We start from the raw sequence: 27416 nt of genomic DNA on the forward strand, positions 1-27416 counted from the left end.
TAACTATCAGTAACTATTACCAACTTCTAGCAACAAACTACAAATCACAACTGTAAGTATCTTTCTTCATCTTCAGAGATTCTTTTTATGTCTTGCAAAATTATGGCTGCACCTGGCCACAACATGAACCTGCCCTGGCACCTCTAAAATACAGGTCTCAAACATCTCCAAGTCACTGGGAATATAAAGAAAGTGACTGGAAATTATATATGTGTCCTACGAATATAAGTAGGTTTTACTTTTATAATAATGTTTATTTATTTATTTTTTTCCCCAATACTAATGTACTGGAAATCTCTTCTATAAATCTCCTATAATACTACACAGATGAGTCTTTCCATCAGACTTTGGATAGTCTCATTATGTATTGCTTTTAAGTAATAGGTCACTTATCTATTTGCAAGCCCCTCCCCCCCACCCCCCGCCTCCACAGCCTTTGGGTTCTCATTTTCATATAAGCCAAAATTATTTTAGACAAATGGTTGTGAGTGGGGACAGGCCTCTTCCCAAGCCTAGTTACTCAGTTAGCGTGGACTGGTTTTGGTTCTGGTGAACCCCATATGCAGGTCTACCCCAGATGAGCATAAGTCCCATATTCCCAATTGAGAAAAGTAGTTATTTGATGGGATAGCCCAAAGTATGGCCAATTTTTGAAGCTGATCCCGAGTATAACTGAGCCACAGCTTTATCAGCTCCTGCATCATTTGCTTTTTTTCATTTAAGACCACATAGCTTATGATTTGCCTTTCTCATACATGTTTAGGAGGGGCTATTTCTGATCTGACTGATACTAATTACACCACTGCATCATCCCCGCTCAACACTTGAATAATGGGAAGAGCTTTGGCCCAGACAGGTTGAAACCTGTGCCAGTGTTATTTACCCAACTGTTGATAGTGCGTGTTCGAATTCTCCTTATCGGCGGGCCCTTGCGTAGAGTAGGCGGACAGCAACGAGTTTAAGGAATTAACTAATTGGTTCTGAATGGAGCTGAGCTTGGAGGCCGGTTGTTTAATAGCACTTGCTAACTCAGGGTAGCCATGCTCCAAACACAGCCACTGCTCCTGCAAAAGCTCCTGGATTTTTTTTACGTATTGGCTGATGGGGTCAACAGCAGGGAGATCCTCATGGTCAGGGGGACTGTCCTCTTCCAGCCCATCTTGAGGTTTATCTTCTCCAAAGCCTGCCTCGTTTTCACCTGCCCTTGAGCCACTTCTTGTTCCTTGATAGCTTTCTGCACTCACAGCATGAGCAGCCAGACTCTGGGTACCATAGTTATTCCTGTGATTTTGATTGTCATCACCGAGGTGCTCATCAATCTTCAGCTGGGTGAAGCATGGTGCATGAAGTCCAGCCTTGACGCCAGCTTCACCAAAACTTCCAGGTCCCTCTCCACTGACGCTGGTGTGAGCATCTGTCAGTCCCGGATCTCTCCGAGCACCCAGCTTCATTGCCTGCACGTTTGCATTGTCTGCTCTCTGGACACTGCATCCTACGGATTTGGTGGAGACTGGGATATTTACGTTGATGCCTTTATCGTGGGCTTGTTTGGCCCCGGTTACCTGCGAGAGGTCGGTGTTCACCGCAGCATCATAGCACTGCAAAGCCCCACTGCTCCACCTGGACAGCGCCGTGGCCTCTTTGGTGTTTTCCCGGCACAGTTTCTCTTCCAGCTGAGCTTTAGAGCTGGCCAGTAACTTAATGCTTTTCTCCTTCTCCTTGATCTCATGATCCTGCTGCTCCAGCACTGCCCTGATCTGCTCGAGCTCTTCTTTCTTCTTGCCCAGCTGCTCCTCCAGAGCAGCAATCTGCTGCTTTAGCTCAGCAACCCCACCGGGCTCTCCAGCATCACAAGGCTGAGGACCACAGCTCTCCTTGTTCTCCTCAGCCCAGACACTCCCCTCCTCAACTTGCTTCAGCACCTTCGGAGTCATTTCACTCACACTTAACTCCCTTTCCCCAGGGTTCGTGTTCTCCTCCATGAGCTGGCTGGCAGCCAGTGATGCTGGTTCACTCCCAGTCAAGGCGGAGCGACCACTGGTGTCGGTGGCATCGCCCTCCTCACCTCCGCTCTCCATCACCACCTGCAGCTGCGGCGCCGCAGGATGCTGGTTCTGCCACAGCGACTGCATCTGCATCGGTCCTGGGCTGCCTCCACCGGGATGCCCCAAGGAGACATCTTCCTCCAAACTCATCTCCCGGGGGAGATTTAACACTATGTTGTCGGAGCCGGACGAATGCAACACAGGGTGAAACGTGCTTTCGGAGCCACTCCGGTCATGGCAGTGCTGGGGAGGTGGCCAGAGGGGTGAGGGCACCCTCCCGTCCCGCGGCAGGGGCTGGCCAGGCGGCAGTGCAGCAGGCATGCTGGAGGCTCGAAGCAGCTGCGGCCGCCCCCGGAGCTCACCTTCCTGCCACCCCAGCTCTGCCTGCCGCCACGTCTCCGTCAGAAGGGCTTTTCTCCGGTAAGCCAGCTCATCAGTTGCTGGCAAGGGTGCCTCGTTGGGCAGGAGAGGATGGGGGGTCTCCTCCGCCCCCAGCGATGCCTTTCGCTGGGGGAAGGAGCAGGTTGCCGTCCAGCTCTTGCTGGGAGCAGATGTGCATGCACGGGAGCTGTTCTCAGGCAGGCTGAAGTTTCGGGGCAGGGTGCTGAATTTTGGCTGCTTGGCTTTCCGGTGGATGTGAACCCTTCGGATGGTGTTCCCTTTCTCGATGTCATCCACGTACTTCAGAAAGTCCAGGTCCAAGTGAAAGCCGTATGGTGTCTCCACGGAGTAAGGGAGGCTGCGGGGCTGCTCCCTCTCCCCATCAGGTTTGGGTGGCTGTCTGTCTGCTGAAACAACAACAACAAGATGCATGAATTTTGAAGACACCAAAAAATTAACAAAAAGCATATTTAGAGCAGGGGGGAAATGTTACTGCTTTATTCGTCTCAGTTTCAGGCAGGTAGGGGGCTGCCGTTCAGCATTGTGGAGGCTCGTGGTGAAGCTGCAGAGACACAGCAACACGCATAAAGGTCTGATACGGTTTTCCAGAGGTGAATCAGGTAATTGTTGCACTGAGGAAGCTGAAAATTTGCTGAAATCATGGCTCTAATTGGCAATTAAGCAAACAGCAGGTTTTGCAGGCAGAGCTACGTGCCTGTGTAAGTATAAAGAGCTGCCCGATGTATAATAAATCCAGCTCAAAAACAGAAGGCGGAACCAATCTGTGACAATTACATTTTTCAAGGCTTTTGGTTTGGTTTTAACTTTTCAGTGGCACATCAAGCAGGAAAATCATTGCATTGTTTCATCTGCAAACACCGTGTCACAAATTATTCCTTGAAAATGACAAATACAGCACCAGGCAGAGGCTGGACCCAGACAGTGCCAGCCGGGGCTGCTTTACACAGCCGCATCCATGCGAAACACGTGCCTCCCAAGGTGACCGGCTGCACGGCACCGAGCGCAGCTTTTAATTGAGGTAAATCACCATGAAATGCACGACAGTGTGTCTGCCCACCCAGCCGTCACAGGCAAACCGTGCGGCTCCAGCAGTGCAGCCCGAGGCTCCTGGTTTAATACAACTTAATACAGTCGGATCCAGCCTGCAAAATTTCACAGCCCCCAATTTAGGCTTTAAGGGTCTAAGTAGTCAAACCGCAGCATCATTGCTCATTTTAGTTTATGCACAAGTCCCTCAAACCACAGCGGTTTGGGCTGCTTCGCACCTCTTACCAAACAAGCTGCGCTCCGTGAGGACAAGGAGGAGCAGCTCGACCAGGAGAAACCAGGTTTCATGGCTGCTCCCTTTGTCTCCATCCTGGTGTAGCAGCTGCGTGGGGACCAGGAGAACTTGGCATGGCTTTCGGTGCTGCTCATCACAGAGCATCACTGAGATGCAGATGCTTTTCTGAGGGGAAGCAGCACATGAAAGTCAGAGGAATGATGGAGGGAAAACATCACATGGGGTAATACAGCACAAGAGCACAGCCCGGACAGTGGGAGCAGAGGAGATCTGTCCTGGCTATGCACCACAGAGGACAGGAGGACAATATGTGCTGAACCGAGAGCTGTGACTGTGCTCTGGCTGCGGTTTATCAAGTCTGCATAATACATGAATGATGCATTTTTCATCTCCTGGCCCTACTGCCTATCTATAGAAAACAAGTTATTTACAGTATTTCTGGTAAGGACATTACTTCAAGGCTCGGTTAGGGTGTTTTTTTCAAGAAACAAATGAGCAAACATCCATCCTATAGCCTCCATACCATCTGTCTTCTCCATGGTGTGGTCTAATCAAGCTGTCACTTAAACATCTTCTGACAAGCTAGGGCAGATGAGTTGCTTCACCCTTGAAAAAAGGAAGAGAGATTTTTAAGTTTTAAAAAAGCTCAATCATCTGAACTTAAATCTCTTCTTAAAGCCTTACACTTCTTCACAGCCCACCCCCATCTTCTTTTCCATATTCTGCAGCCCAACTGTGTCTACTAAGCACTTTCAAGCTGCTTAAATCAATAGTTCCTTTTCCAGGGGCAACAATTTGTGCTTCATAGACACATCCCAGGTAGCTGGTTCTTATGAAACATCCCCTGCATTACAGATGGTTTTGACTACAAACGAGGAAAGAGAGACATTTAGGATATTTTCTACTGGGCTTGAGATAGATGGCACAGGGGCTCTTCACTGACGCCTGTAAGCTGGATATATCCAACGTAATCTAACTCCAAAAAGAGCAAGGGATATAAACAGTGCACAGAAATGACTGGTTTGTCATTTATTTTTTTTCAAATCTGTAACCAAAGATTCAAAATTTATATTGAATTCTGGTTCAAATGAAAGCCACTATTTCAGAGCACATCCATACTGTTATAAAGAACCTTCACCACATTGCACTAAACCACTGACAAATTGCTTTCGTATCAGGGAAGATCTTCAGGTGGAGATCTACCACCGCCTACATTGCAAACCTCACATCCTTCCTGGTCTGTACTGCCCTCCAGCTCCTGCCCATCATGTGGACACAGGTCAGACCCTCCTGGAGCACAAGAGGAGGTTAAGGCTGGGAACAACCAAGAAAGGTCCTGGGTGAAACTTCTCTGCTCCATGCCCTTTGGAAAGACACAGGGAGGAGGCAGGCAAGGGCAAAGGAGGCTGAGGCAGTTGGCCATCGCTGTAGACTTCCTGACTTGCATGAGAAGGACAGCGTTGCTCAGAGTGAGAAGGTCTGGTTTTTAATTCCTGCTGGGAGGGAAAAAGGGGGGTGGGTGGGGGTGGTTCTTGGAGAGCAGATTGCTCATTTAGGATTTTCCTTCAAGTATCTAATTTGGTTCCTAGCCAGAGATGGTCCCACAGCAGCTTGGAAGTCAATCCCTGCTTCTCCAGTGCATCCTTGAGCTCTGCAAGATTCTCAGGGGTAGGACCAAGCAGCACAAAGCCTGCGCTGAGCCAGCCCCATCTTACATTCATCTCATTGATCAAACTGTCAGAGTCTGAATTCATTTTCTGCTTGTAGTATTTCACCTAAGTGAGGGCTTTAGCACTTGACCGTGCTTCCAGAGCTCCCTGTGAAGGGGCTCCAGACAACCTTTACCCCTCGCTTCGCCTGGCACTGTACTTATCCAGCATCAGTCTGGTTCACCTTTCTGTTTTCTCTTCTGCAGTATCCATCAGCAGAACCATCCCTCAGGACCTCTGGCTCATTCACCGTTTCAAGAGCAGCTCTGCCTTGTTGGTCTTCTCCACTCTGCAGCTTCTAAATTCTCCTTTTAACACATAATTATTTCTGCATTGTGTAGCTCATCTTTCTTCTTGTGGCAATGGCAAGATAACTGGATATGCAGTGCAGATAAGGATATGCAGACTGTGGCAGTGCTGCTATTATTCTCCTCTAGAAGCACTGAAATAACATAGTTTAACTACAACAAAGACCAGCGGGAAAACAAAGTGAAATCCTGCTGTATTCTTGTCATAGGATGGATACTTTGAAAGTTCAAAATCTTTTAAAGAAACAATTAGTTCTGTCCATCAGGTAGACAGACAAGCTTATTCTCAATGTATAGCTCTGATGGAAAGTTAGGAGGGTCCCAGCTCAAGGAGAACATCAAAACTCTCAAGAGCTCCTCCAGGCTTGGTACCTCCTCGATGCTCATGTGGCCAAATGGCAACACTGATGCCTGCGCAACACCATGCAACCTTCTGAAACACCTTGACCAGCGGCCTCCTGACATGCTCTCCTATTGACTGCACTTCTGCAAAGGGCAATTTCTTCTGTTTCCTCCTGCCAATAAACAGCACATGCCAAAACAAACACTAACCCCTTTCTCAAATGGTTTTGAGGGTTTTTTTCAAATTTTCCCATTACAGTCAATTATGGATCTTAGCCACAGTCTGAGCAGCTACACTTCACTCTTCTAGGTCAGTTATTTAGAAGGGGGTGGGGAAAGCCAGTGAATACGATGCTTTTTGATATCCAGATAATTACATCTATTTGGTTCATTTATGAGCTGTCTGGGTCCCAACTCTCCAGCCCAAATTGATCCTATGACTTTTCTCTTTTGACCAGTCTACTTCAAAATCACCTCATAAAAGCATGCTGAATGTACCCTGCCAGCTTGCTGATGTTCCCCCATCCCCACCCCTGGGGCAGCTCAGGTGCGCAACGGGTGGCTTTGAGCCAGAAAATGTGGCTCCTTGGACCCCACGGCTGCTCTCTGATGCCTGCTCCTAATAAAAATGAGACCAAAAAAAAAATATGAAGTGATCCACCAGAAGCAGCACACCTGTATGCCCGGGGTCCAGCCCGCAATTCAGGGCTGGCCAGTACTTTTAGGTGGGTCTCCATCCTGCTAATACCTGTTAGGCTGACCCTCTCTTGGGCTCTATATTTGCTGAGTTTTCCTCTATTGAATAAAAACTGGAGCATACTTATTTTCCTCTCTGGGCAGGCAACACCACCACGTGCGCAGCATCGCTGATTTTTACCTATACTACACAGAAAGGCAGTGGGGAGGATTAAGCCAGATTTGAATTACATTGCTTTTCTCAAGGCAGGAATAAATATATACAGAAATGGAAATCAAGAAGCCAAATATGTGAGAAGACAACAGCACACAGTGAAGTGGTTTTATTCCCTGGGGCAGCCCATTTGCAGGCACAATGCACTGTCTTTTTAACTAGTCTTGTCTCAAACACTGGCTCTTTACAGTCACACTTAACCCCTCTTTTACTCTGTCCCACTTGCCAGACAAAGCAACCACCCGCTGGCTCCCCCACCCACCAGCCAGCAGAAAGGAGAGCACCCTTACACCCCAGGAAATTTAAAGAACAAATTAACCATAAAGACAAATATATTAAGAATTTCATTTTCCCAGAGCCTCTTGCTAGCAATTTAAATTGGAAACGTTTAACCATGTGCCTATAAATAAGATAATTCATCCCCACTGAGCAGCACGTTAGCACAGTCTCATTAGCTATAACACAACATTTTTTTGAGCTCTGCCTGTCGTGTTCTCCTGCACTGCAGCAATAGCTTTAGCACTTTGTGGTGAAAGGAAAAACTATCGTTAGAAAAGCATCTTGCCACGTTACCTTCTCATGCTCCCACCTACAAGCCCATCATAGAGCAGAAGCACTTGCCTCCCTTAAAAGCATCTTCTCCCATGCGAGAGCCAGCAACGAAGTATTCGGAGCACCAAACATGCCTTTTCCAGTTGTTAAAAGTTGGTCAGCTAAGCAGCGACCTTGCTCAGAAAGCAAATATAAGTTTAAAACAAGAAGCACAAAAGAGCGATTAATTTTCTAATAAAGCAGACCGTTGCTTTCTTATGACCTTTCTGAGGACAGTTCAAGCCAGCTGTATAAAATGAGTTACTTTTCACAGCACAGTTACCTTTTCCATAGAACACAAAACACTTAAGTGCTGTCACTGGGCTGCCTGCCTTATCATGAAAAATTATTGAAAGGACAGTCAATTATTAATGATACAGTTCTTATTATACCTGATGCTGCAGGCTGCAGCCGGAGCTCGCCCTCCGCATGCTGCACCCTCCCAGGCTGAACGCATTAGTTATTCTGCGGAGCACCTCTCCCAAGGAAATGCAAGCGGCTGCCGCGATGAAACGGCAGCATCTTTAGCAGAAGCCGCAGAAGGTCTCAACGCCTGTAATTAATTCTGCTGAAGCCCCATTCCCATGCACGGAGCAGAAACAGCCCCTCAGCCCTTTACCCTTCTCCCTGCAGCTCCAGCTCCTCCCATCACAGCCATCCATCCACCCTTCCCAGGAGATGCTGAACAGGACGGGTGATGGCAGGAACGCGGCCGCCTGTAACCGCAGCACAGGCAGAGGATGCCTGACCTGCTGTGCCATGCCCAGCTGCTGCAAGAAGGGATGGGTAGCCCTTGGGCTCCTGTGGGTGCCAGTGCAACTCTCCATCTAAATTGCTCAAGCAAACTTCAATGCAAACAACACAAACTTCAAAATGCAGGCAGGTGAGGCAGGGGGCAGCTCATAGAGCAGGCGTGGTGTGATTTTGGGCAGGGTATTTGTGGCATGCAGCTCAGTGATGGGCAGAGTGCCTATCCCAAGCCCCTGGGCTGGCATTCCACTCAGGCATCCTGGATTGCTGCACCCCCAGGCTGGCAACAGGGAAGAAAAACCCTCAGCCTCTGCACTAAACTTGCAACAACTTCATGCTTGCAGAGGCAGAGGGGTTCAAACACTGCCTGGCTTCCCACAGCTGGGCTGCGAGCCTCTTCCAGGGCTGGGAAAGAAAATTCTGAAAAGCAGAGGCATCCCACTGGGACCTGGGGGCTTTGACCAGGGACTCGCATCACGGAGTGGTGCCAGCACCTTTCCCATCCCTTAACAAGCAATGCAACCAAAATGCTCATCTATCTCAGAATACAAAAACATTTTGTCACTGTCTGTCTGCAGAACAGAGCTACTGGCACTTCTCCAGGCTCACGGCACTGTGAAACTACTAAATGTAACTTTAACAGATTAAGTTTGGAGAAAAGCAGAAAAGTTTTCCCTCTGCAGATGCAAAATAGCATGGACACAAGAGAAACAGCCGCAGTTTGTCCTTGCTAGTGCTCCCCAAGACATGGATGGGTTAACTTCTTAACTGGGGAATGAAAAATAACCCCCTATTTCAGCAGCCAGAGAAATGCAGCCTTTCCCAAATGCCGTCTTTCCCACACGGCTCCAGCATCCCACACCACGCAGGGCCATGACACTGCATTGACAGCTTTCTGCTTTCACAAGCAATTACTGAGCTCAGGGTTCAAAATGCACTTAAGAGCACGCTGGCTTGTTTTCTGTCAAATTTTTCTGGTTTAGTTACACTTGTGCATCTTTTCTGAGCATATTCTGTTGCTTATGTTCTCCAGACAAAGCACCATGATGAAAAAAAAAACCCAACATATTTCTATATGGTGCTGATTTTAAAGTAAGCCTAAAAGAATTGTTTCATTTTCCCACTGGAAAGAGCAAGCAGGAAGCTTTAATTTGGAGCATTTCCTTATTGTAATTACACACATAAGACCTACAGTTTTTCCCAGATTTAATCCCCATGGTCCTGAAGAAGGCCTTCAAGTCTGTGTCCCTTTAAATAAGCTTTTAATGGGGAGCTATGAATGGATAGAGTGAAAACATGAAAATTAATTAACTATGGGTTCGATCTACAACTGGCTTTTGATAGCTTCCCCCAACAGGGCCAGTACAGGGTGGGAAATGGGGAAGGGTTTCACCTGGGCACAGCCAGACATTATCCCACAAGTGTAAGGGCTGAGGTCATGGCCTAAAATTGTTGCTGCTCTACATTACGCACTACAGCTGTCGGGGGGATTTTGCTTTGCAGGCTGCTCCCATGGCTGATAGGAAACAGACTGCCACAAAACAGCTCAAACCCATCCCATCAGTCCCTGCCCATCCCCACTACGGCCACCGCTGCTGCCTTGGATGCTCACAGGGCCAGTGGGCAAGGCGCTTGCCTGCCTTCCTCTCCCCAAGCAGAAGCGCTCTGGGATGACAGGTTCGGGCTTCACCCACGGCCCCACACAGACCCACAGAAGGAGCTTGCCCTCGGTACCCAAAGGGTTACACTCAAACCTGCTCCATCCAGGAGGTCTGCTGGATTGCACAACCAGCCGAGCTATTATTGCAAGTGGACATACCAGGAATAAATATAGCCTCTCGGGGAATATTTGTTGTACATATTTTTCAATTCTGTTTTCACTGCAAAGGAAGAAAAATAACCCATTTCCAGTCTGCTGGGGACATCCACACGGGTGGGATCTCTGTTGCGCGGTGGTGGGCTGTGATCGGCTGCCGGCTGGCACTGGCATGGGAAGGAGTTTCCTTCCAGGAGGAAAAAAGAAGTTTGAAAACTTCTGGGATTAAATAAATAAATAAGTAAATAAAAGCAGTTGAAAGTCCTGGTGTGCATTCCAAGAAGTTGTCATGAGGTTTTCCACGGTGAGAGCAAACGGGGTTTCCCCTGTAAGAGATCTGCATTCTGGGAGCCCACCAGCCGCCCTCCTGCATGCATCTGACATGGTGCAATCGTCACCGCCAGCAGCCCCGTGCCCCATGGCATCCCTTGGAAACGGCAGCTCGGACCACAGTGGGCATGGGCATGCACTGGGCTGGTCCGTGCTGCCCGTTGAGGGGCAGAAGACAGCTAAGCAGACCCACAGTTAAAGTGGGGAGACCAGATGATGCCTGAGCCCCAGGAAGCCTGTTGCTATAAACCCAACAGCATCCAGAAAGGTGAGCTTGCAGGCTGAATTCAGCCCAGCCCAGCATGCACCCTGCAGCCAGGCATGGCTTGGCATGGCTTCCCTCTGCACTGGTGTCACCCAGCTGCATGTGCCCAAGTGGAGCAGAACTAGATCTGAGGATGCAAAACTAGTCGCTGTATGGGAAAAGTGGATGTGGCAGGTAAAAAGGTATGACAAAAAAAGGGACATAAATCTTTAAATCCCCTCTGAAAGCAAAATGCCACACAGTTCAGATGCCTGCTTAAAATTCACCCTTCGTTCCTGGGCCAGCGGATGGCTTCAGCACATGGCTTGTAGCAATGGGTACCCTGCAGTGCCGGCCCCAGCATTTTATCACACCCCAGGCTGAAGCTGCCTCGACTGCTGCTTGCCCAGGAGTTCTCAACAGAAGAGCTGGAAGCAGCTTGTGGGTGCTTGATAGTGACAAGCTTGCTCTGCAGCCCAGCAGCTCATGGTTGCACTGGTGAGAGGTTCAGGCTGGCCTCCCACCCTCTGCCAGCCATCACCCTCTCTGCAAAATTATGTACGTGAAGCAACAGAAGGAGCTGGAGCCAGGGGCTGCTCACATGTAAAACATTCTGGAGGCATGCAGAGCTTCACTGGTGTTTGGAAGAGCATCAGACTCATGAGAAATCCAAATAATTGACCCAGCACCACTTAATAAAGACGACGATCGCTTTCAGCCTATGTGTGCAACCCTCAGCAGCCAGCGGTACTTAAACAGCCATTTCAGGCATCTTTTCAAATGGCAGTAATAAAGTTGTGTGGATACTGATTTTATTAAAGCTGCTTATTGCTGTTTAATAAATGTCATGAGCTTCCTGCCAGCATTTCCATTAGAAACGGGTCAGGACAAGACCTGGAGGTATCAGATATCCAAACTCTCACCCTCCTTTATGGCTCACCAGGAGGGGAAAATGATCACATTCATCCCCTCCTCTGATAACCTCTCTTCCAACTGACCTTCAGCTCATTCCAGCCATGGTCTTATAAAAGCTTTGGTTGATTCTCCTGATTTTATCCCATGCCTTGAAAACTGTAGCATTTTCCCTAAAGTATCCTCTCCCAGAGTCAGGGGATCAGAAAAACCACTTGAAGCCATGAATTGAAAGTGCTCCACAGTCAGAAGGCAGACAAAAATCCAAAGTGCCTCATTTCTAATGTTTATTCTTTTTGCCTCAATCCCACAAGTTTAGCAGGGGGATTAATGAAGCCTTCATTTGGCTTCTGGTCTCTTCCAAGCTGCTGTTTTCCATCTTCTTGACCTTGGGAGACCTTGACCTTTGCTGCCATGATACTGAATAAATTCCATGTGGTCAAAGAAGCTGGTAGGGTAGCACCTTTACGACAACACAGGGCTTGATGCATTCTTGGGGCTCCCGCACTCATCCCACTCAAGAGCCAGAGCTTCAGCTTGAGCTGGCTGGAAACATCTTCCATTTCCTAAGGAAAAACAGGATCTTCTGGGCATCTTTGGAAGCTGGGTGTGGAGGGGAACCATCAAACCAAAATGTTCCTGCTTCTTGGGAAAGGCTCTTCCATTTTACTCTCACTTGGCCGCTTGCCAAGACACGAGATGGACAGGGCAGCGCAGGGCAGGAAGCATGTTGCGCCGTGTCTGATCCCCTTGGTGCTTACTGAGAGATGAAACACTGGCGTTTGAGCAACTGGAAAAAACCACCCTGACACACAAACAGGGCTTCTTAAACCCAGCAGCCTAAGAAATAGTCAAAAAGTGTGTTTGTGGTTGTAAAAGTCAAATGGCAATCTGGCATCCGTCCTGTCTGACCCCAGTGAAGGTCCCACCATCAACACAGATCCTCTTCTGCTGGAAGTGGGACTTTTAGGAAAGCCCTACTCTGCATGCCTATTTTTCTCCTTTTCCCTAGGCCACCACTGCAGTCCCCCATGGAGACACAGGGCCATTTTCTGTCAGTTCCTGGGCTGATCCAATGAGACTGGGATTGATCATGCTCCTCTTCAAACTGCAATATTTATTGATTGGGACTGGGGAAGGGATGGACATGCTGCCTTCCTCCTCTGCTGGCGAATTCCACATGGATGCTGGGAGATGGGAGCCCTGCAGCCGCATTTCCCACCTGCTCACCCAGGTTATGGGGAGGGTTTAGGAAATGGGGGCTTTCCTCCAGTTTTTTGACCAAGCTCAGGCTGCATGTTGCTGGTGTATTTTCAGCTTTCTCACTTGCACCAAGACTCATGTTCAACCCTGATGGACCTAGGAACTGGCTGCAATGATGAATTTAAGTTCATCATGTTTGGAAGACAGGATCCTCTGCGTGCGGGTGGGATTTTCACCACATTTCAGGTTTCTGACTCTGCCAAATTGTCCATTTTGGTAGTTTATTATTGTAATTATGACAATAACTTCTTTTTCATGTGCTGTTTAAACCCTGGGATGGGCAGGACCTGAGGCTTCCTGAGGCACAGCACCGGAAACTTCAATTCCACTGAGGTCTAAAATAAATAGGGCTGAAGAAGGAACTCTGCAGCTGGTTGCTCCCCACTGCTCTCCCCTAGCACCAGCCGTGTGCGCATGTGCACGGTCGGGATTGCTGCCCTAAGCCAAGGGCTCCTTCATGCCCCCGAGCCAGGATCAGGGTTTTATTGACCAAAGTTTGCATCTCAATGTTCTTGAGCAAGGCAGAGTCACATAATCCCTGTCATATGAGGCATAAAACACAAAAACTTCCCATATTTTCTTTTTTCTCTAACAAATGGGGACATGTTCATCCCTGGTGCTGGTCCCAAAGCTTTCTTAAAAAGACCCAAGATTTGATGCGTAACACTGAGTGATAAAAATTCGACTTTCAAAATATCTGGTGGCTGTAAAACTGCAGGGGGAGGGATCCAAATCGGCAGCAAGCTTGTGAATGAGCTTGTATTCATCTAATGCCGGCCAACTCGAGTCTCAAAACTGCTCCTGATGTGAAGGATGTTTTGAGACCAAACCCCTCCCTCCCAAAATGCGCCCACGCTGAGGGACGCGGAGGCTGTTTCACGGGAAGCAACAATAAAGCGGCAAATAGATGGGTGGGTGTGTATTTTGGTTAGTTGAGGATGAAGGGAGACTTTATGACACCAAATTGGATGGCTCCTGGGGGAATGGGACAGCCCCAGCACTGCACGAAAGGGATGATTTCTGCACCTGGGAGGTAAGACTTTCTCCGTAACCAGACTTTCCGGAAAGCAGCCAAACACGGTCCTGGTTCTCCTACTCGCAAGTGGTTTGGAAACTGCACCGGGAGACTGACAGAGCCCAGAGAAGCAACGGGCTCCAGCCATCTATCTTCCAGGTCCAGGATTATTTTAACAAATCCCTCCTCAACCACAGGTTCCCCAGTCAGGTCACCGTCCATCAGACTGGCTGCCATTTGGGCAGATATTTTAAAAATTACAGACAAAGCAACAAATAATCGTTAACCCGAGGTTATGGGTTCCCTCCTCTCATTTACTGTTTCGGAATCATTTAAGAGACCGGCTTTCTCCCTTTAGTCCACCCCAAATCAAACAAAACACCAGAAGACTGCAAAATGGGTATGAAGGTAAATGCCAATATTTTTTACAGTGTTCCCCTTCTCTCTGCCCATCACTGTGGTCACTATCCTTATCCTGCACGAGCAATGTTTTTGGGTGCTCACTGCCTCCATTTGGGCCACACAGCTAAAATACCGAATTTCTGGTTTAGCCCCTGACAAAGCAAACCCTTCCTGGTGGTGTCGCATCCCATAGCTGCAAGGAAAATGAGGTAACTCTACATCACAGTCCCGCTTCCATCTCTGGACAGTGAACACCACACCCAGAGCATCCAGACCATGACTTCCTCCATGCTGAACTTACTTGGACTTGCAGTTGAGATTATCTAACTGGCTTTCTACTGTCACCAATCTCCAGTGATGGTCTACCCCAGTGCAGCGGCTCCCTGTTCACACTCCACTCTGATTTCTCCTGGAGCAGAGTCAGAGCCCAGCATGCCTTTGCCTTAGGCCTGCGAGAACTCCCAAGCCGAACGCCGGGAGCTGACGAAAGTGCTTGCACGGGGCACGCCTGGTCCCGGCAGAGTTGGGCTGCTCAGAAATGCCCTGGCAGCAGCTGCTGCTCTGGAAAGCTGATGCTGCCTGCGAGGGAGAAGCACTGCCCGTCCCCCTACTCGCTGCCAAACGCGCTGCTACAGCGGCCCCTCTCTCGGCCCCCCAAGGATGCAGAAACCCAGAGCTCAGCCTGGCCCTGCTCTGCAGCCAGGCCAGACCTGCGGCTGAGCCCGGAGGGACATGTGGCTCTGGGAAGCAGAGCGCAAACCTCACTAGAGACAGGCATGACTTACGGCCCCAAGAGTTTCTGTGTCTGGATAGCTGGAAAGCCAGCGAGGAAATGGGGAAAGGCTGGAGGCAGGCGCCGGCGACCATGCTGAGCCGCGGAGGCTGGGCTGGGGCTTGTCTGAACCACAGCTTCATGGCTGGGGAAGGCTTTATGGTTGGGCTTGGAGGCTAAATGCAACTCTGGCTGCTCTGGGATCTCCGTGACTTCCACTGCATTGGCTGGGGCCTGGGGGCCCTTTCCAGCCCTCACACAGGGACATCCAAGGGTCCCACAGGGGCTCAGAGCCTTCCTGCCACCTCCCTGCTGCCCAGCCATGCTCAGCACCTCAGTCCTGCACCCAGGGGTGCACTGGAAACACTCCTGTCCCAGGTGACCCAGGGCTGCTGCTGCCCGCAGGCAGCCACCCGAGGGGCCAGGCACCCTAGGCATCCCCTGAGCACCCTTCAAAGCGCTCCCAGGTGTCCCCGGAGCACACTCTAGAGCACGCCTGAACACTTTTAAAGCATTCCCCTGCACATCCTCCAGCACACACCCTGAGCATACTCCAGCGCACCCCCGGAGCACCCCCAAGCCCCGCCGAGCACCCACTGGAACCCCACCCCCCCTCCCCAAGTATCCCCGCAGCATCCCACCAGCACCTCCCGGCGCGCCCCGCCAGAGCAATCCCGGGGGTGCGGCGGCTCCCGGCCGCTGTGCCCCGCTGTGCCCGCGGCGGGCCGGCCCCCTCCCGGCCCCGGTTCCCCCTACCTGGGAGCGGCGAAGCGCGGCGGACGCAACGCAGCGGTACCGGCGACCCCGCTGCCTCCCGCGGGCGGGGCCCGGGGCGGAGCCCGAGGCCGCGGGGATGGGCTGCGGGAGCCAAAGGGAGCGGCTGCCGTGGGAGGCCAGAAATCCACTTTTTTTTTTTCCTTCTTTCTGTTGGTTTTTTTTTTTCCTTTTCTTATGACTGCGGTATTGTGCTGGCTCCTTCTTTTTAATGCATTATTTATACTGTTCCAGCTCATCCTGTTTGCACAGATGGAGATCAAGAGCGGCGGGAAGGGGAAATCTGCGGGGACCGGCCATGGCTACAGAACTTGTACCTGTACTTGAGACTGCTGTTCTCTGGTTCAGCTGTTCAACGCTGTCCGGTTTACAGCAGCATCCTGTGCCTTAACGTCAAGGTACCCTGCTACCACGGAAAAAGTAAAGAAAACACGATCAGAGTTTCAGGTGTTGAGCTTCGCGGGTGTGCCTTACCCCAGGTGATTTGCATGCTCGTCACACACCCAGCTGCAGCAAGTTACTGCAATGACAGGGTTTCTTAGGCTGTGGAGGACAGGCAGAAACCAGTAGTTTGCTGACCTGCCGTAACACCTTCAGCTTGAGGTGAAGCTTTTGATTTTGCTTGTGTTGAGACACAGAGGCAAACCCCAGCCCTGCTCCCAGCTGTTGCGGATCATGGGAGAGTGGCGGCTCCAGCAACGCTGGGGGCAGCTGCCTGGCCTCCGTCCGGGCTATGAACTCAGCATCCACCAGGGATGAGTGAGGCCTGCTGTGATTCCCCCCTTCCCTCGAGAGAAGCCCAAATACGTTTCAGCTCTGAGTGGGAAATGCTGAATGGGAAATCAGAATCTTCAGTCTCCTGTGGTTCCCATTGACACCACAGTTTGCACCTCTTGGGTTTTCATCTCCAGGCTGAAAAACATGGGGGCCTGTGAGCAGGGCTGCACGGTTGCCAGAGCCCAGCTCGGATGGGTCTGTGGGTGGCCAGAGCAAGGGGGCTCCAACTGTGGGAATGTGTGGGTCTGGATTGGGTGTCCCAAGGCACAGTTCGGTGCAGGGTCACGCCTGGGCTCAGCCCCTGGGGATCCCACGTCATCAGAAAGTATCTGAGGGTTGGGCTCCTGCTGCTGCCCACCTGCCAGGCGAGCCTGGAGCCCTCCTCATGGTGCCCAGGCTCCTGGTAAAACAGGAGAGAGAAAATCTCCCATTACCCAGCTCGGGAGTGACTGGGGCTCTGCACAGACAAGGTCGGTGCCCAGCTTGGTCTGCCCTCACCCCCATCTGAGGGGCTGGGGTGCTGAACATGAGGAAGACATTTCCTGATGATTTTCACAACACATCAAAGAATCAAGGCAAAATGTGTCTTAGGGGAGCCTTCAGGCTTCATGCCATGAGGACAAGACCTTCCACTGCTGCTCAGATTATTTTGGCAGGGCCCAAAAGAGAGGGACTGTGATATCAGAAAGATTATTTTTTTTCTGGCATCGTTGGCTGCTGGAGGCGAGAGACAACTTCTACATTATTTTCTTCTCCCTGAGCAGTAAACCTACTTTTATGTGCAGTTGTGCCTTCCAGACACAGCACCTCTCCTGCTGCTCCTGGGATGGTGCAGCTTAACCATAACCCATCCCTTAGGTTCATCCCCAAAGCCAGGACAATCCCTGATCCCCAACAACAACAACAACAACGAGGCTTTTGCAACAGAAACTTCAGGCAGCTACAGGAAGCTCTTGTGGTCACAGACATTCAGCTGAACTTGTGTTTTGTTCTGTTTTCCCTGGTGGTAGATTAAAGCACTAAAAAGTGTGCATGGCGGGGTAAGAAGTAAAGCGGTGGCAGTTCACAGCACACACTTCTGCAAGCGTGCCCCAGAAAAGCAAGCAACAGCTACCAAAACCCCCACTCCTGAGCAAGCAGAATCAAAACCAGTTCCCCTTTTCAGTCACTGAGGTTTTACTTGCTTGATAACCTGAAGACAAAGAATCTCTCTTCGATGAAATGTTAGGCACTCAGAGGTGTAACATGTAGATGCACAAAACTTCTGTGACCCCTCTTTAATCCAAGAAAGTAACAGCACTTTCAAACAAAACAGGATAAATGAGGAGTACTTTGCTGCGTGTGTAAATGAAACATGATAAATTGTTTAAAAGCGGATTAGGTGAATTTGTGGAGGAGAGCTCTGAGGTGGCTGATGCACATGAACGTTGAAGAAGCCTCCTCAATGCGGCTTGCCAGGAGCCGGGAGGGGACAGCAGGAATGCAGCTATGGCGCAGCCACAGCCTCTCCCTCCCCTTCTCCCACCGAGTCCTTCAGCTCCACACTCAGGCGGTGTCAGAGGCCATATTCTCCGCTATGTAATACCGTCTTGCAAAGTTCAGCTATTCTTAGGCGAGGTTGTGAGTCATTAAGCGCTTTCAGAAATGTTGATTTGTCAAGCCACAGGCACTTAAAATTACTTCTGAAGCCAGACAACCCACTCGGAGGATTTCTTCCTGCCGCAGAAATTACTAGGTGAAATTCCACAGCAAGAGGTCAGCCCTGCCTGCTGCCTGAAATGCTGTAAGCCGGATCCCGCCCAAGGGCTGCCACCAGTTCAGGTCTAAAGTGGTCTCATTTTCAAAGGTCAGTTTAGGAGGGGAAAAGAATAAAAACAACAATGTGGTTTCCTACAGTCTTTTACCACCTGATTGAGCTTTTCTTATGCGTGTGTTTTAAGACGTGGACCAGACCTTCCTAGCTGGCAGTAATGCCTCTGACGGTGGATGGCGGTTTGGGTGGAGTATGGACTCCCTAGGGAAGCAGGTTTCCCTCCAGTGACAGGATTAATTCCTCCCAGAGACACTGCTCTTGCCTGCTCTGCAGTGGGGTTTCTCCCTGCAGCTTCTGCGAGCAGACAGACAGGAGTGGGGTGAGGCTCCTTCCCCATGCTGGGAGGCAGGCAAAGTTAATGTAGTGTTTGGAGCATGTAGCAATGGGGCCAGGGGGCTGATGTGATGGAGTTCTTTTGGAAACGCAGTACAAAATCACTATTGTTCTATATGATGTTACGCTTGTGCCAACATCCATTTTTGTAGACTCTGCAAAGTTGCTCCCCCTTTGCTGTGCTCACAGGAGCTGCCTTGTATGGTCTGCGAATGCTAAAATCCTGCCCCATCCACCCGCACGTGGCTGGCATGCCTATGGCCCGCCATGGGCACTTTTTGGTCGGTAGCGTAAATGGGGCAAAATACTTCTGCAAGTATCTGGGAGCTACAAGAATACAAATATCAGCCTAACAAAGTATCTTGATTTGGGAAGATTTTATGAACCATGCCATAATTATCATAACACTGAAAAACACCTGAGGTGCTTCCCTAACTGTGCATCCCCTTTCACATGCCAAACCAAGCATTCATGCTTCCCTACATGCCCAGCCAGCTGGATGCAGGCAAGAAAAGATGTGGAGGGTAGATGTGACTCTGTGTCTGGGACAAGAAGACAGAGGAGCCAACCTCGTGCCTGTTCAAAAGCTGCCAGCCCCACGCTGTCCTGGGCTGTGCGCATCCAGTGATCCCCAAATAGGTACAGAAAATGCTTCATTTCCTTATGACACATAGACAACTCCTCTAATGTTCACATCACACCATGTGAGCTTGTCTGTCAAATCAATTTGCTACAGTTGTGTTGCCTGAAAGAAACTGCTACATCTTTGCAAGCATAAACGAGAAATGCTATTGCTTACAGTGCAGTCAGCACTGGTGCAGCCACAGCTGGAATTCAGACATTTGTCTATAGACCTCAAATCTACTTAAAGAAAAGGAAATTCTCATTTCAGTTAAACGTGTATCTTGTAAAGTACAATTACCATTTTTCTGTAAATCTACTTTCACTGCTGTATTTTCTGTTCCTGTTTTCTATCAGTCAGCCCAGTCTCCACTACCACTTGCACTAAAAAAAAAGGGTAGAAGAAATCAACTATGCAGAACATGGATTTAGCTAGCACAGAGGTTGTGCAGGAACTGTGACATGACAAAGGGAAGCATGGTGAGAGACTGAGTAAACTGGTCGGCACAGAGCTCCATGACCGACAGGTCACCCAAATGGGCAGGTTACTCAGAGAGGACAAGAGCTCTGCTCGGCACTGGTCTGCAACACCCATGGGGCGCATACCCCTACGTGCTGTATGTATTGCCAACTGGCTGCTCTCATGTGTCTCTTATTAAAGAGAGCTGTTTTCCTGCCATACTGACTGAAAGCAACACAAGATCACATCGAAGGCAAGTGCCTTCGTTCAGCACCTCAGCTCTGTGTCGAGCGTGCTGGCTTTTACTGTGTGCCAGGAACACAGAATATTTCTGTTTTAGAGGAAAGCAATAAAGGACTGAAGGGTGACAAGCTGCAGCTCTGATTTCTAGGTGAAGGAGGCAGCGGGCACTCCAGCAGGTTTTGGCACCGCAGCATAGGCCAGACTGCCCTGCCTGCACACCCTCACCCAGCCCAGTGGCAGCATAGGCTGGTGTGCTCGTGTCAGTGATCGCAGCTGAGTGTGACAGCTACACAGGGAGTGGGCATATGTGTGTTCATGACCCTGGGCTTACTGTGATGAAGCTCTCCACAGGAGAGAGAACACATACACACGTAACAGAGATGCTCAGCTGTTCCCTGCCTTAGCTTTGGTTTTCTGGATTTTTAGTCCTATGGGATTTGTCACTCTGGTCCAAGCGATGGTCTGACTAATTCACACTGACCACCATGCTAGGAGTTTCTGTGCCTTAACAATGGTTTAGTGGCTGATGGCTTAGGGGACAACTTGTAATACTCTCAATGAGCTGCCCCTAGAGAAGACCATTTCCCCAGACTCCTGTGGTTCTGTCCTCCAGGCTGAGGGGTGAAATGTGACGCCTCAGCTTCGCAGGCCTCCCATGGACAAAGATGTTATTTGTTATGAAATGCCAACCCTCTTTAAAAGCCAGACAAGGACATTTAATGTTGTGTCTTCTTGGAGCTGTGAACTTGGCAGACTGACTGGTAGCCTGCACGAAGAGACATTTGTTTTCTTTGACATCACTCTCCTGTGTGTTTTCTTTGACATTGCACTCCACTAGAAGGTACAGCCCCTTCTAGTACCAAGGGATGGGGCAGAAAGGAGGAACCGATCTCTTCCTACACTCCTTAACACCATAAAAACTTAATAACGTTTCACCTTTACTGGAGTGATTCCTTCACTTTACTCACATTATGATGTCTTTGACAATAACAAAGCACTGTGCTTAATTTTAATATGTATTAAATCTCTGGGACGGGCAAGGAACCTGAGAGGCATCACTGGATCCCATTCTTCAGTTGAGAGTTTCCAGCAGGGAGTTCAGCAGTTTTGGAGGGAATGGCTCTGTGATGGGGACAAGACCTGGCACAGCACTCCTACAGGGCCAGCACAGACCTGTCTGCACCTCTGCTTTGTCCAGAGGGTGATGAGACACTTGACCACAGCCAGCTGCAGGCAGCAGGCTACGGGGCCGGAGAGGCTAGGCCTCTTCTTTGGGTGCTATGGCTCATGCTGACTGCCAGCAACAGCTGGTGGAGACTGGTCTGTCCTGCACTGCAGAGACACAAAGGGCTCTGCAATACCCTTCCTGATGTGGCTACACTGGGGTGACGGAGGCCTTGCTGTGTAATTCCTTAAAAATCTGGCAGAAATGGCTCTGCTATGCAGAACTGACTGTCTGTAGTTTGGTATTTTTTTAAAACCTAACAAGCCCTCACCTGAATCATGAATCTTCATAGCAGTGGTCTCCCTCCAGGTGGACGTATCCCTCCAGGTTTGAGAGCAATTACAAAATCCATTCTAGGTATGGCTGTCAATGGAGATGCTACCAGCAGATGGTGCAAGAATGTGCAGCTTGTGTTTCTTTCTGTCTCAGCTTCCAGGAGTGAGTTACAGCTCCATGAGATGTTATTTCGACCTAAAAACAGAGATGGGGAGAGATTTTATTTTTATTTTATTTTAATTATGGTTTGTAAGGTAGCAGCTGGCCTCTCATTTGAATTCCAGCCCATAACGGAAAACAGCGCTGCCTCTGCTACTGGCAAAGCTCTGGATCCATATGTTATACTAAACGGAGCAGCAGGCTGTGAGTCGAGAAAGAAAATATGCATAGACAGGCAAAAAGTAGGGAAAACACCCCTAAGGATGCAATGGGACCACTTACAGAACATCACTTCTTTCTGCAGGACAGAACTTAGCTTCCAAAGAGATCTGAGGAGAAATGTTGTTTCAGACCTGGCCGCAGATCCACCTTGCCTGCGGCAGATTTTCAGTGTACAGAACCACATGGTTATATTGTTATGAACTAATCTGCTTTATCCATTATGGGTGTCATTACTGTTATTTTCTTAGGTATAATAGATGTATATATAGCGCCAGAAAGTTTGTAGATCACATCCAACTGTGTTTTCTTCTAAGTTAAGAGAGATATAAATGAGAGCTAAGGCTGCATGCTGCCTGTGGTGTGAGGAGCTATACATCTTGATCTCAAAGGCAATAAAACCTCCCGCACGGCGGCGCACATCATGGTTTGCACACTGACATGCTCGTGGCTTGTGGCTCAGGCCTCCAAGCTGATGTTTGCCTTTTGGAAGCTGAAAAGAAAAGGAGCTCACTGCAGGCTTTACCGTGGAGCTCACAGAACTGTGGCGATTTCTAATTATTATTTCCTGCTTTTCCTGAAGTCTGTATCTTTAAGGATGCCTAATCTAAGGCTTTTTAGACAACAGCTGGCCACACAGGTAAAGCTTATGGGCTAGGTTTTACATGGCAGAGACTCGAGCTGCTGTAACCCCTGAGTCCCTCCCAGGTGGGAAGGAGTTGCTCTGCGACCCACATTAGCAACATCTGGTGAAGAAGATCCCACCCCTGGTACGAGACAGGAGTTCTGCTGCTGCCTGACCTCCCCAGTCTGATGTTAAATCGCACAAACTCATCCTGTTCAGTTACTAGAAACCAGGCAGAGGTACTGCTCTCAAAGGGACTGTAGTTCTACAGTGGCCAAATTGTTCCCACGTGCACCAACATAACAGTATTGAAGTTAAAAAAAACTGATTATGAAATTATTTGAGATCCTCTGAAAGCAGATGTAGCTTGTCAAGTAGGCACAGTTTACGGTTTGTCACGGTCCCCGAGTATTTGCTGTGGGAAAAGTCAGATTTCCTTTCCAGGGTGGTAAAGTGAGTCAGACATTTGTTCCTGTGTTTCCGGTTGTGAAAGGGGGCAGAGCTTGTACAAATTGTGGATCACCAAACAGTAAGAGTCCTAAATATGAATTTCTATTTGTTTCACCTGAAGTCAGTCTTGTCTTGACATTTTATAGTCAGTATTCTCATTTTTGTGAATGGTTTCTTACCTTTCTTGCCATGGGGCGTCTGACGGAGAATCATATTCCTCATGAATGAAATAGGTTTTGCTAGTGTCAACAGTGGAGAGCCCAGCGTAGGCTGCAGACCTTCCTGCGCGGAGGTCCCTGGGTGCTCTGAGCCTGCTGAAAGAGCACATTGTCCACATACAATTTGCAATGTTCACAAAATTCACAGAATAATTCCGCCAATACGGGCACCCTGACAGATTTATAAGCCTATCACCAATATGGCTGCAGGGTTTGGAAGTTGCTGTAATTTACGTGATTCAGCAACAGCCAGAGGTTGTGGAGGTGTTTTCCTGCAGGGGATAGTGCTGTGTACTGGAGACTTCCTCTAAGAGTCCAGAAATCCCACCTCTGGGGAATCTGCTCTTTCCAGGCATTTCATATGGTTATTTTTGGCTATGTCTGTGGAGATTTCTGGTTTCCCAGTGCAGCTATTTTTATAACATATGGCTGTTAAGTCTATAGTATTAGACCTAATTTAATCTTGCATGTTTGAGTGTCTCAGGACCATACGTATGTAATTACTGCCTCTTGCACCTGCTCCATCTTTGGTCTGTATTTGAAACACCCCTTTATTGTAAAAAGCCAAGGTTTCGGAGGCTTCTAGACAACAGTCCCTTTATTGAGCACGCTAAGCTGCCATAAATATTTAATTAGGTGTTACTCTATTTTTGGAGAGATACAGAAAAAAAATAAGTCCCCATTTCCTTACATTTAAACAGAGCACCTACCTGCTGGAAAAATTTCCCTGCATTAACAAGGGACAGGGAGACATATATTAAGAGGATGCATTAAAAATTGGAGAGGGTGAAAGGCTGGTAAAGGGGAGATGTCACTAAGCTGAGGGTTCTCTCCTGTAGTTCTCCAAGTGAGAAGAGATGCTGCTGGATGGCTGGTTTTGAGATGGAGCTCTGTGGCTGCTTTCAGGCAGCATAGCACCATGTCAGGCTGGTGGATGCAGCCGCCTCCCAATGCATCAGAAAATCAGAGAATGGTTTGGGTTGGCAAGACCTTAAAGACCATCTAGTTCCAACTAGATGCCATGGGCAGGGAAACCTTCCACTAGACCAGGCTGCTCAAAGCCCCATCCATCCTGGCCTTGAACACTATGAGGGGACCTTCTGCTTCTCTGTATTTTCCGTCTAAACATAAATCATGGCTTTACTGGTATTTTTTAATGCCGAGTCATGGATTGGCTAACCAAGCTGTCCTGGGTATGCCAAGTGGTGACACTGCCTGGAGAGCTTCATGTGCCGTAAACCTTCAGACACAATGATTAATTACCTGGACTGTAATTACAGGTGATGTACACATGTATAGCTATGTCAGAAAGCAAAGGCAGGGGTGTGACTGCACTGCCAAATTGAAAAAAACAATCAGCTGATGGAACCGCAGCTAAGATTTCACCCCACCCATCAATGTAACAGGTCTCCTTGGAGCGTTTGTTAAAATTAGCCAATTATAAGGACTCATCTAATGCACCAAGCATTACCTTGTGTCATTTGACTTGAAATCACCTCCAGGAATGCACAGAGAATCCTGACTTCTCCTGTAGTTCTTATATTTCAAATGCAGTTCAAGTCTTGCTGCCACCTGTATTAGAAAATTGGTCTGATTACCTGATGCAGGCAGCCTATCTTGCTGTGCCCTCGACTTCTTGTCCTGTGGCTTCCTGCCCAAACAACCTCATCTCCTTGACATCACTTCTCTTCATCTTGCTGATTTCTACTCAAGAACCATCTTAAAATTCCCGTCCTTTTCAATGGTTAAAAAATATAGGACAAGATGAAAGGACCAAATTATAAAATCCTGTAACTGCACTGGCCTGTAAACCACCACTTGATGGCACATAATTAAGTACACTAAAATCAACAGCAACTAATGCTTTAATGAATATCAAATTTGGTTACAGAATTCTTACAGTCTGTATATTGCAGTTTTCCATACAAGTGACAGAGGGGAATTTAAAGATCACCCAACCAGAATGTCTCTTATAATTATACTGACTTTGTCTTTAAAAGCCAGAGAGAATTAACTTACAAGTAAAGATGAAAAAATTAAGTATGTATGGTTTGGTCAATATAATGATGATGGGGAATGAGGAAACAATTTGTGAGTATGTTAAGGGAGAGATATTATTTAGAACAGGATGAGGGTTATATGGAATCAGCAGAAAAAGTAAAACACATTCAGGAAGAAGACTGATACTGAGATCTACTGGGCTGCTGACACAGAAGCCTCTTTGAAGAGGGGCATCTGTAAACAGACCCCACGCTTCAGAAAAAAGGGCAGGTAAAGTTTGTTCCAAATGTGTGCTGACCAAGTACACTGAGAGGTACTTTACTGTCTTGTACTTACTTGATGTATTCGTTGTGTGGCAGATGTATTTGTTGATTAAAATAATCATTATACCTATTCAAACTGAGTTGACTACTTCATTATCCCACAGAACAAAGCCCCATAACTACCATGTGAAAAGCTGTGTACACTTCCAGCGTCTGCAAAAATACTCTCTGCTAACACCTCCCTTCCCTCTTTCACTCTGTTACTGCACCTGAAGGTTAAAACCATAAGCATGTAAATGTTCACAAGCCTAACTTTAAACCCAAAGCTAGGTTTTCCAAAGTCACTGATGGTGCTCCTAGGCACAAGTATACCCTACGCTTGTACATGTGGAATTAAGATTCTCAGATTGTAAAATCCTTGGACATGAATAGTCTTTTTATCACGTTTGTTAAAGCAGACTGCAAACCACGCACTTGACAGGGCGGCCTTTTATGAAAACACAATACTAGTAAGTAATAAACAGCCTTAGTCATGCCATTTGCCTTAAGATCTGTCAGGACGTGCTGCCATATCGAACACAAGCCTACCTGGAGGAACTGGACTCCTGCCCTTGGAGTTTATTCCAGCCTGTTATTGATTCAAGGTCCAAACACTTGGAGATTTCATCCTGTCTTGATTGCCCAGCACCTTCCAGCTCTTGGTGAAGTGACTCCTCAGCTGGCTACTCAAACTGGCAGCATAAAGCAGATTTAAGGGATAACAATATTAAGCAACCAAGCAGTTACATGACGTCTGAGCACCACCCACCTGGATAAGACTTCCTTACACATGCTTGCTGTCTCATACAAAAGAACCTCTGTAGTCCTGATTGTCTATTAACTGCAGTGTTAAATTCACTTAGCAACGTTTGCTAAGTGGAGCCAAATGTCATACTGCAGAACTCAGGTTGGGAAATCCAGTGACTTCCAACGGGAGCTCAGTATCTAGCCAACTTCAGAGCTCTGTAAATCCCACTAGGTCAACATATAGGTGAAGGGATGCTAAGGTCTAGGTCTGGGCATGGTTTAAAGTCAGTTATGAAACTAATCCTACGAAATATCTTACTGAATAACTTAGAAAACTTTTACAGAAGTTCTCCAGTGGAGTCACGGATGCCATTTCAATAAACAACTGTTTTAGCTTAACAGGATTTTCTTTTAATATAATTGTTAACACCAGTGCTTTAAAAGTGTGATTGCCACATGGAGTTCCTTAGTTCTCAAGATAAAGATGAATCTTTAAAAGATTTCTGACCTTTAGGGCCAATATTAAATGACATAGCAACACAGCATATAGACTTAAAAGTAGCCGATTCATGTTTTGTAAGATGTATTTACTACAGCAAAGCCTCCCTCATGTTTCTTTCATCTCACACTACCCAAGTCCTGCCAGAGGAGAGCTGTGAAAAATATAAGGCCTTATATGGAGTAAATAAAGAACAATTTTCAGAGCCAGATGAATTTGTGAAATGTGGAAGTCATTGTATATGTAAAGACAAGACCTCATTAACTCACAGCAAGTGAAGCCACAAATTATTGAGGTCTTTCATCATAAACAGAATGATTGTGTGTTCCGCAGATGTTTGCCTTGTTGCAAGGCTGACATGAGATTTCAAATATTTCATTCTTTTTATTAAAAAAATGAAAGTGCCCTTCCCTTTGGGTTAAGCATAGACGGCATCTACTGATGGGGTTACAGGGCCTAGAATGTACTTTGATACATTTCCAGAGGTAACATGATGTATTTTACAAGCTCTCATTAGTTTGTCAAAGATTTTTTCTTTAAAACGCATCTTTAGCCTGGTGGGGGAAAAAAAAAAGTATTCT

General features: G+C 48.1%; 1 protein-coding gene across 9 annotated transcripts in view; it reads right to left on the minus strand.

Annotated features, from left to right (window-relative positions):
* KANK4 (KN motif and ankyrin repeat domains 4) overlaps positions 1 to 27416 on the minus strand; it is a 36094-nt gene that overhangs the window by 8468 nt on the left and 210 nt on the right. For 3 of the 9 annotated variants that reach the window (XM_055724505.1, XM_055724511.1, XM_055724512.1), the window contains exons 2-9: positions 26139 to 26272; positions 24758 to 24858; positions 23248 to 23382; positions 21611 to 21810; positions 16185 to 16273; positions 4253 to 4335; positions 3720 to 3894; positions 884 to 2830 (exon numbers count right to left, since the gene is read on the minus strand). In XM_055724505.1, the coding sequence (XP_055580480.1) occupies positions 884 to 2830; positions 3720 to 3894; positions 4253 to 4255 (2125 nt within the window). In that variant the 5' untranslated portion in view covers positions 4256 to 4335; positions 16185 to 16273; positions 21611 to 21810; ... (1 more) ...; positions 24758 to 24858; positions 26139 to 26272. Of the gene's footprint in view, positions 1 to 883; positions 2834 to 3719; positions 3895 to 4252; positions 4336 to 15849; positions 16146 to 16184; positions 16274 to 21610; positions 21811 to 23247; positions 23383 to 24757; positions 24859 to 26138; positions 26273 to 27416 lie in introns of those variants that run through there. The other 6 variants (XM_055724506.1, XM_055724509.1, XM_055724508.1 and 3 more) reach the window with 6 other exon arrangements.

The sequence above is a fragment of the Falco cherrug genome, chromosome 12 (genome assembly GCF_023634085.1).
Source record: "Falco cherrug isolate bFalChe1 chromosome 12, bFalChe1.pri, whole genome shotgun sequence".
NCBI lineage: Eukaryota > Metazoa > Chordata > Aves > Falconiformes > Falconidae > Falco > Falco cherrug.